Source organism: Bipolaris zeicola, assembly GCF_000523435.1.
Source record: "Bipolaris zeicola 26-R-13 unplaced genomic scaffold scaffold_452, whole genome shotgun sequence".
NCBI lineage: Eukaryota > Fungi > Ascomycota > Dothideomycetes > Pleosporales > Pleosporaceae > Bipolaris > Bipolaris zeicola.
The window spans coordinates 1-9,311 of NW_006912501.1; the positions used below are offsets into that span (position 1 = coordinate 1).

At 51.5% G+C, this 9,311-nt stretch overlaps 7 protein-coding genes across 7 annotated transcripts; 4 read left to right on the forward strand and 3 right to left on the reverse strand.

Moving 5' to 3' along the window:
* Window positions 1–436: 436 nt before the first annotated feature.
* On the reverse strand, window positions 437–2,210 carry COCCADRAFT_10168 (uncharacterized protein; the record flags this gene model as incomplete). The annotated part of the gene is made up of 3 exons (XM_007720339.1): window positions 437–1,364; window positions 1,415–2,114; window positions 2,174–2,210. The coding sequence occupies 3 exons, from the start codon at window positions 2,208–2,210 to the stop codon at window positions 437–439; spliced, it is 1,665 nt and encodes a 554-aa protein (XP_007718529.1).
* A 323-nt stretch (window positions 2,211–2,533) lies between these two features.
* COCCADRAFT_112406 (uncharacterized protein) lies at window positions 2,534–3,363 on the forward strand (the record flags this gene model as incomplete). Its single annotated transcript, XM_007720340.1, has 5 exons — window positions 2,534–2,623; window positions 2,689–2,765; window positions 2,828–2,972; window positions 3,033–3,156; window positions 3,248–3,363. 5 exons carry the CDS (start codon window positions 2,534–2,536, stop codon window positions 3,361–3,363), a joined length of 552 nt encoding a protein of 183 aa, XP_007718530.1.
* A 198-nt stretch (window positions 3,364–3,561) lies between these two features.
* Window positions 3,562–4,035, forward strand: COCCADRAFT_112416 (uncharacterized protein; the record flags this gene model as incomplete). Its single annotated transcript, XM_007720341.1, has 1 exon — window positions 3,562–4,035. The coding sequence occupies one exon, from the start codon at window positions 3,562–3,564 to the stop codon at window positions 4,033–4,035; it is 474 nt and encodes a 157-aa protein (XP_007718531.1).
* Window positions 4,036–4,153: 118 nt separating this feature from the next.
* On the forward strand, window positions 4,154–5,040 carry COCCADRAFT_10170 (uncharacterized protein; the record flags this gene model as incomplete). Its single annotated transcript, XM_007720342.1, has 3 exons — window positions 4,154–4,258; window positions 4,314–4,569; window positions 4,628–5,040. 3 exons carry the CDS (start codon window positions 4,154–4,156, stop codon window positions 5,038–5,040), a joined length of 774 nt encoding a protein of 257 aa, XP_007718532.1.
* A 1,604-nt stretch (window positions 5,041–6,644) lies between these two features.
* Window positions 6,645–7,538, forward strand: COCCADRAFT_31285 (uncharacterized protein; the record flags this gene model as incomplete). The annotated part of the gene is made up of 3 exons (XM_007720343.1): window positions 6,645–7,052; window positions 7,113–7,166; window positions 7,209–7,538. The coding sequence occupies 3 exons, from the start codon at window positions 6,645–6,647 to the stop codon at window positions 7,536–7,538; spliced, it is 792 nt and encodes a 263-aa protein (XP_007718533.1).
* Window positions 7,539–7,711: 173 nt separating this feature from the next.
* Window positions 7,712–8,567, reverse strand: COCCADRAFT_31286 (uncharacterized protein; the record flags this gene model as incomplete). Its single annotated transcript, XM_007720344.1, has 2 exons — window positions 7,712–8,364; window positions 8,420–8,567. 2 exons carry the CDS (start codon window positions 8,565–8,567, stop codon window positions 7,712–7,714), a joined length of 801 nt encoding a protein of 266 aa, XP_007718534.1.
* A 289-nt stretch (window positions 8,568–8,856) lies between these two features.
* On the reverse strand, window positions 8,857–9,195 carry COCCADRAFT_112407 (uncharacterized protein; the record flags this gene model as incomplete). Its single annotated transcript, XM_007720345.1, has 1 exon — window positions 8,857–9,195. A coding segment is annotated over one exon (339 nt), but the record flags the coding sequence as incomplete, so codon positions are not given.
* Window positions 9,196–9,311: the final 116 nt, after the last annotated feature.

Sequence of the window (9,311 nt, forward strand, 5' to 3'; positions counted from 1 at the left end):
GAAACGGGAGGGGGAGGAGGGGATTTTTTGTGAGGAATTGTGGACTTGGTTAAATATGTCGCGTTTCAATTGCTGGGGGCTAACGGTATGGGGGGCTGTGAGGGCGGGACGATCGCGCTATGCAATCCTTCGGGGCGTAGCATGACTACAGGGTGGTGCTGACATGAGAGTAGGGTTATAGATGAGTTGGTAGTGATGGAAACATTTTTGATTGGTATGTCCTATCTTATCCTACCCATACCGACCCCTCGCTTTTCATAACATTCGCTCCATGTGTCGAAGAATAGAAGAAAATCGACAAACGCTAAGACACAAAACAGTCACCAAGAGTAGATCATTTCCATGCCAGGCGAAGTCACCTAAACGTATATATGGGATGAACGACCAAGAAAACTCAAGACCAAGACTAATGTATCATATTCATGGGTATGAACACTCAAGCCTTTGCCTTCTTGCTAGCTTTCTTGGGCTTTGCAGCAACCTTCTTCTCCTCGACTTCCTCGACAATAGTCTCGGGCTTGCTCTCCTTTTCCTTCTTCGCCCTCTTGTTCTTGGCTGGTGCTTCGACAACAGCCTCCTCGACGGCAGTGCTAGTCTCAAGTGCAACGTCGGACTTTCGCTTCTTGTCCTTTTTGGTCTTCTTGTCGGCGGCAGGTTCGACTACTGCAGGCTCTTCAGCCACGTCATTGGACTTCTCTGGAACAGCTGCCTTTGTGGCCTTCTTGCCCTTCTTCGCTTGTGCTGGAGAGGCTACCTTGGTAGGCTCAACGGCCTCGGTTGCTGGTGTCTCAACCTCAGCCTTTGCTCCCTTCTTGCCCTTCTTGGCCTTTGGCTCGGCAACAGTAACCTCCTCAGCAGGCGTGTCGGTAATAAGCTTCTTGGACTCCGAAGACTTGAGCTTCTTTATGGTAGTGTGCGCGGGGACGCTGTCGACAGTCTTGAGTATCGGTGCCTCAAACTCGTAGTCAAAAATCTCCTTTAGCTCCTTGGCCTTGGTACCTCTCCGCTTGTTCTCATTCACAACACGCTTCTCCCACTGCGAGCGCTCAGCCCCACGCTCCATCTCAAGACCAGCCTTCTTGTTGCGGGGATCGACCTTGAACCGCTGTTTGGCACCCTTGAAAAGATCAGGGTGTACTTGGTCGGTGGGAATAAGGTGAACCTTGAGGACGTGGCCGAAGAGGAGGTAGTTGTTCATGGTTCGTGCGACAATGTCAGCTACTTCTTGTGATTGGAATTCAACGAAAGCATAGTGTTTGGAGGCGCCCGTCTTCTTGTTACGCGACAAACGTAACTGGTTGACCTTTCCAAACTGAGAAAAGTACTTCTTCATTTGGGGTTCATAAAAACCGCGTGGCACACGACTAGTTCGAAAGTTAGCAGGATACCAAGGAGTGGGGTAAAGTGTTCGTACCCGACATAAATGACACCAGGCTGGTTGGACTTGGGGGCGTCCTCGGCCTGCTTGATGGCTTTCCTCTGCTTTGCGCTGAGCTTTGGAATCTTTTCGTCCTCGTTGAAGTCGACATCCTCGTCGGCATCGTCTGAGTCGTCGTCGCTGAAGCCAGCAAGCAGGGCTGCTGTCTGGTCGTCTTCTGCAACGTCTTCATCATCTGAGGCGGCGGCGGGCTCTGTGGCGTCCACCTCTGGCTCGGGCTCAGGCTCGGGCGCCTCCTGCTTCTTGCCACCCTTTGTCTTCTTAGGCTTGGTGACTACAGTGGTCTCTTCTACGACAGCTGGGACATCAGCGGCCACCTTTGTCTTCTTTGTCTTCTTTGTTGTCTCCTTGGGAGTCTCTGTGACAGTAGTCTCCTCTACAACAGCAGTCTTTGCCTTCTTTGCCTGCTTCTTAGGCTTCTCCTGGACCTCCACGACCTCTGCGACTTCTGCAGCAGGCTCAGGTACCTTTGCGGGAGCGGCGGCCTTGCTCTGCTTGCCCTTCTTGGGCTTGACGGGCTCAGCAGCAACAACAGGCGCAACTTCCTTCTCTTCGTCAACATCCATGAAGTCGGAGGCTTGCTTGCGCGCAGACTTGCGCGTTGGCTTGGGCTCGCTGGCGGCTACATCGTCGGCTTTCTTGGCCTTCTTTGCCTTGGGCGTTGTCTCAGGTGCGCCTATGCGATATTAGCTGACAAAATTACAAAATTATGTTGCCCATGTCGCCATTTCTTACTCTTGCGCTTCTTTCCCTTTGTATCGTCGGGGGCCATTGTGGTCAGCTGCAATTGTGTGGAACAATATGTGGTCGCGACGGTGGTTACGCGCAAAAGTTCGGAGGAGAGCTCGGACGCGGTAACTTTTTTTGAGGGCAGTTGCGCTAAGTTAGACCCTCGCCAAGCCAGTCGACCAGCTCACCACATGCCCATCCGCTCGCGCATCCCTTGACCATTCTCGTACAAGTGCTCACTCGCATAGACTTTGAACTGTTGATCCTACCGCTGCTCATTGCGCGTCTCTAAAGTTAACTTGCATCGCCTCTATATACAAAACACCCCGACTGGATTCACAAATCACGCCCTGGCTCTTCATCAGCATGGCGCCAGTCGTTGATATGAGTGATAAGCATGCTTGGGACGACTCTCTCCTCATCAGTTCCTGGGATGACGCGCTCAACGAGTACAAGGTAAGAATTCACCTCTGCTGCCAAGCTGTGCAGGAAAAAAAAGGTTGATTAACCTGCGGATGCAGAAGTATCACAGCATCCACCAGTCTGGCAAGCGACTAGAAGACGTGCTCACGGAAGAGGAGGTCAAAGAACTGCGAGAGTAGGTGCTTGCTGGGCGCTTGCCTGGAGCCTGTCAAGATGAAATTAGATTAACGCCAGCAGGGGCTATGGCGACCTGATAGAGGAAACAGAGCCAACGTCAGGAGCAACAGAAACCAATGGCATTACGCCTAACGACGATGCAGACATGTCGAATGCAGAGATAAGCTGCGTTGCCCAGTCGGAAAAAACTTGCCTTGTGCAACAGGTACGTGTACATGTCGCAAGTGAAACACTCGAGTTCTGAGCCCTGGCTAACGCGAACCAGGAACCAGGACAATCCGAACAGCAAAACACCCACGATACCCAATCGCCAAGGGCTGAGGCTGCATCGGCCCCAGGTGCTGCCGAGACTCTTGCAGAGGCCGTGCCCCAAGCGATGCTCGGAACAGGTATGTATTACTGATTTTGACAGCCGTTGTTTCCGGGGAACGTGGACAGTCGGAAGCGGGCAGCGGGCCGTATGCTGATGATGTTCTGCAGTTAAAGACGAAAACCTAAAAAACATTATGATGTCGTGGTACTATGCTGGTTACTACACTGGTTTGCATGCGGGCCAGCAGCAGCAGGCGGCTCACGACTCTTCCGCCCAAGAATAACAGCAGCGCATATGAATTGCGTGGCTGTCCGCCATGATGCACGACTATTGCCTTGAGCCTGGATAATTGCCAGCATGTGCAGCCAATGCGCGTAAGGATGTTCATTGCCATGACCCTGGGCGCGACTTACCACCAACAGTTTGTGCCTCAAAGAGGACGGGAAAGTAGGCCGCGAGCTATTAGTTGGCACCGCCTCTTATGCGGCTTGATCTTTTCCAGCCCCATTGTCCAGGCATTATGAGTAGTTGTGTCGCTAGTGCTATAGGCCTCGTGGCTCTTAGATTACCCAAAGCGTGCTGTGCAGCGAGAGGCGAGACAGATCTGCGACACCACCGCGACGCACTTCAACCCTCTTCCAACGGTTCGAGCATCACCCCAACCCCGCACCCACGCGCAACCGCGGGCGGATCGCCAAAATCTCGCCATTTTTCCACCCAAGTTTCCTTACTCGTACTGGATTGCCCGGCCCAGGGGGTTGGTGTTTCGCCCGGCATGCGACCGGCGTGCAAACCCTTCAGAATCAACAATTTCATGCGTGGATTTAAGGAATACACTTCCCCAGGCAGACAGCTTTTCTCCTTACATCAAGACATCTGCCTCATAATACTGGTGCTCCACTTTCTCTTTCTCTTTTCCTCATCTGCTTCTTACTGTCCGAGCCGGCCCTCGTAGTGCCCTTTCAATCCTTCACCCTTTTTCATCGTACATTCTAGTGCTTGCAGTGCAGGCTTACGTTCACTTTTCACGACAAAACATTTTTTAACACACGATACTCAATCTACTAGTCATAATGAAGTACTTCACAGCACTACCTTTGGCCGCCGCCTTGGCCACTGCTGAGATGATGGTTATGGAGGTTGCTCCTGCTCCCGCCGCTGGCCAGAAAATCCACACTGTAAGCACAATCCGCACTAATAAAAGCTCGAGCCTCTTATGCTAATACATGGTAGGTTATTGTTGGTGGAATGAAGCCTGTTGAGGCGGGCATGGCCCCCAAGCTAGAATACACTCCCGATACCATCAAGGCCAACGTCGGCGACATGGTCGTCTTCGAGTTCATGCAGAAGAACCACACCGTCACCCAGTCGACTTTCGCCGAGCCCTGCAAGAAGATGGAGGGAGGAATGGACTCTGGCTTCATGCCCAACCCAGAGGGTATGCCCGGCGTCACCTGGAACATGACCGTCGAGACCACCGAGCCGCTCTGTAAGCCTACCCAACAACTTTTTTGCGCCAATGCGAATAGCCAACTAACACTAAAAAGGGTTCTACTGCAAGCAAAAGAACGGAATCCACTGCGGCAAGGGCATGGTCTTCTCCATCAACCCCGCCGAGACTGGCGACAAGACGATGGCCGACTTCAAGACGCTGGCCATCAAGACCAACGGCACCGACCTCGTAGAGGGCGGTCTTCAAATCGTCGACCCTGGCGCGGCTGCAGCCCCCTCCACCGTCGGCGTCATTGCTGGAGGCGGCGAAGCTGCTCCTACAGGCGCAGCACCTCCACCACCCGCTCCTCCTGCGGCTTCTCCTCCTCCTCCTGCCCAGGTCATTGCTGGATCCGGTATGGACGGTCAGGGTATTGCTTGCTCGTGCCAGTGCCTGTGCGGCGCGGGATCCTTCCCCCCTACTGCGGCTATCAACAGCTTTGGCGGCTATGCCGGCATGATTGCTTAAATGGTCGAAACGAAATTGCAGTAAGGTATAATGGGCGGTTGGGGTTGCGTGTTGTAGTCAGGAGAAAGATAGAGGGGGAAAGGAGGCGAGATTCTTATGACGAAGTCGGCGAGGGAGGAGGCTTTCCACTTGGGCGCCTTCTTCCTTTTTTTTCGCTGGCCTCTTTATACCATTTTATCATTTGCTAGGGCGTTTGCATGATACCGTATTCCCCACATGCTGCGATGTATTGCCGCGCTGTGGTGCCTGCTGGGTACTTTTGGCAGGGATTTTGTTCGCGTTTGTTAAAACCTTTTTAAAGTATTAGAGCTGGATCCAAGTGGTCGCCACTATGTTTGTTCCTTTGACTTTACTATCGTGATGTTTGCAAGTGATGAACTTACAAATGTTAGGCAGAAGGCTGGTTGGGCTTCACAGTTGGATCAGCAAAATAAGTAAGGTCCGTCCCTGGGTCATGGGACGCACCCTGTTGTGGGACGGACTGCAGGTACTTTGAGATTGAGCGACTCTAACCCTCCGAGCGCATTAGATTAATCTACAGCCTGCTGTTTATAGTTTCTTCGCCTACTATAGACTGCACTTATCCTTATAGACACAAAAATTACAACATTGTTGACGCCTGCGCGCCTGATGTTGTGGGGCGTTCTCTTTTGCCGGGATTGAAGCCTGCGCTGTACAGCGCTGCATCCGCCTCAAAACCCCCTTAAATCGACAAAGTGGCTTTACCTAGACCTTATAATGTTGTTATAGGAGCGAGAAGTCACTATCAGCCTTGTGGCGGTTGTCGCACGCTTGGCTTTTTATACGTGGATACATTCATTCAAGGACACCTAGGCAGTAGACGTATACGCATCTCAATCTTAGAGCAACATATGGAAGTTGCTAGTTCTCAATGTATTAGTCAAGCTAACCTTACTACAGATCTACAAGCAAAAAGCCAAGTAGGCATACTGCAATCGTCTAATGCTGTCGACGCCCAACCATACTCTACACTTCAATCCGAATGCTGTTACTGCACAGAAGCTTAGGAGATAAAGCGATTATGCTGGTACCTTTCCTGGGCCTGCAGTAATAGGTCACTTCGAAATATCGCGAAGTGTTGGCTTTTAACAATGACTCTATGCTAACCCCCCAGAATTTTCCTTGCCAGACCAAACCTGTGGCGACGTCTATCTGTTGATGTCGATGATACGATCTGCCAGGAACCATAGGAAAGATGCTAGACAAGGTTCTCAGCGGAGATTGATATTGACTTGACCCATTGTGTATATGAAGGTTGCGGGAGAGTTGGATAGAAGCCGAAGGAGGAGGGTGAGATTAATTTTGAGACTGAATGTGTAGCCATATACTGGGAATGGTTAATGCTTCCCTTTATTCTCATATATCTTACTACGTTCTTGTCAATATGGACGATAGCGACAAACTGGAAACTCCGCCACAGCAGACCGGTGTGGAAAGAGAGCATCCTGCCGCTCATAATATACGGTTATAAGATCAGGTATCAAGAGCCAGGGATGCTTCCAGACCAGTTCTACACGGGCATTACGAACCAGGAGGAAGACGGCTCGTTGAGCTCGGGGGGCGTTCTTCTGGAGACGAACGAGATGGATGAAATGGGCAACAAGGTCGCGATATCATTCGACTGGCCACTCAAAGCAGTGACAAGTACTGAGCGCACACGCGCTAACTCTTCCGCTGTTGCTTTGCAGCAAGGGAATAGTTCGACCAGGCGACGGAGTCAGCAGTCTGCTACTTCACAGTCTCTGCGGCCCACCGATAGCTCTTCTCAGCTTGAAGAGCTCGTTTCCCTTCGGCTCTCACAGGATATAGATGCCAGTGTCCAAGTTTCGCTACTTGAGACCGACGAATCTATCCGGCTTCACGATCTGGCCTCCTCTCGGAACTCAGATGACATACACACGGGCACAGGGCAGAACACCGTCGACTGCGTCGCCCAACCAACCAGGATTCCCCAGACTTCGGGTGAGACATACAACAACGCAAGCTTAAAGGTGTGCAATCTATAACGGCAGCCACTGGGATATTCAATGACCTGGTGTGTGAGATTGTAGGTTATAGAGACCATACTTATGATCGTCATCGTCATCGTCGTAGCAGAGCAGAGCGTGAGCGTGCTAGACACATGTATATGTAGACATCAAGCGTAGAGCGATTTTGACATTTCGCATGGAAATAGAGGTTGTGCTGGCTGCGATTTTACCTGGCGCCACCTTATATCGGCTACTTTCGTTGAAAACTCTGCCGCCAGGATAGCCTTTTCTACAATCCAGTATGCTATAGCACACGGCGCGCTGATTTGGGCGCTTGTGCTGCTGATGGGTCGTTTCGGTACATTCCGTCCAGGACTCCTCAGAGGCGGGGCGCACCGACCAGAAGATCGACTCATCTTTACCGTAACGATGAATGTGTGCAAGCACGACTATGACCATTCTGCACAATACACGATGAATGTGGCATGTTTGTTAGTCTACAGTTAATATAAGGCAGAAGAAATGCTGCGTCTAATGCTGCATCCATGCCCCATGCAGGAAGTGCGTCAACGCGTGAATACGTGATATTTGTGTTCGCCTCAAGCCTACAAGCATCTGAAAAGCCACCGCGCACAGAATTGATCATATATGCATCGATTCTACTTATGAGATGAGCATCTTTATCGCGTAGCTGCGAGCTCCGATGGCAGCGCCTGTGACGGCTGTTGTACCTGCGACCAAGCCGTAGCGTCGCTATATGGCTTATTATACCCGTCACCCGTGTGATGCGCGATCGAAACACCAACTGGCTTTTCGTAGTGTTGTGCTTCAGGTTGATAGCTCACTCTATCATTTAGGTTTTTCGTCTTGCTATGCTTTCGATAGAACAAGTATGCCGCCGCCACAACAAGCAATGCGCCAACACCAAGGCCGGCACCGATACCAGCCTTCGCACCAGTCGACAAACCACCGCTGCTCTCCGTACCTGCCGTGGTGGCATCGACCGGACCTGTAGGTGCGGATGTGGGTGGCGCCGGAGACGATGTACTAGCAAGACTTGAAATCGCGTTTAGAGATAGTGTCGAGGTTGATATTGGTGGTGTGGAAGGTGTCGTCTTGGTATCCCATGGTACGGTCGAGGACAATGCCAGGATGGATGCGCTTTGAGAAGTCGCAGAGGTTACGCCTATCATGGCACCTCCGATAGCTCCACCGCCCGCTTTTGAGATCGAAAGTTCGCAACCAGCGGGAATTGACCAGTCATCGAATCTCCTAGAGAGATAGACTGGCGACCATGGCTCTGTTCCGTTCTCTGAAATTTCTATGTTGAAGACTACGCTCCTTGTTAGTGGAGCTACAGTATTGAGAGAGACCGAAATGGGACTCACTCTCTGACTCCCCATTGATATCGCCGGCCTCATAGCAGCTCACCACGAGTGTATCAGCAAAGGTCGACCACCATGACACTTCTACTACACTATCAACATTCAGAACAACATGATGCTCCTCGCGTGGATAGTTGAAGGCGCCAGACATTTTCAAAAAGCTCGCAGCGCTGCGGAATGAGTGCAGTGAACGAAGTCAGGAGTTACACGAAGCGATAGGATGGCTGTTGGACGCAACTGCTTCAGCGGCAGCTTTGTAGAAACTCTCAATACGCCTATCTCTGCGTTGCATATCCCCAACCGTAGTTCCAAGAGGTCTTTTGCAGTCTCGATCGAGGGGGCACCAGTCACGAGGCAAGGTGGCTTGAGGCTGAGAGCACAATGTAGCGATGTGGCCCCCGATCAGCGCACCGCCCGCCGCCCAAACATTATACTTTTCCTCACAAACGAATAAGAACAACCTTCGTGCCAAAGCCACAGGAATGTTGCATGCCGTGCAGCATGACTCCTGTTTCGTCCATATTGTAAACATTCTCTGACAGTGTAGCAGGACCCTGCAGCACCTTTTCCATCACCTCAAACCACTTAGCGATCTTAGAATATATATCGTTCTCGTGGCGGTTCCAGTCGATAGCCCTGACCTTTCTCGCTTTGAGTTCCTTATGGCGTTTCTCGAAGGCCTGAGCCCAGTTCTTGCCCGGTGGCTTGATTAGTTTGATCGACGTAGATCGCCGACGAGCGATGCTAAAGGCTAGTAAAGGGATACTAACGTGACGGATAAGCGAGTCGGTCAGGCAAGCGAGTCGGTCACCTCACCAACTTTGATCNCCCACCACACCTTTGCATACAATGCCTCCAAGCCACGCTTCTCAGCCAATTTCTCATGAGGCAGATA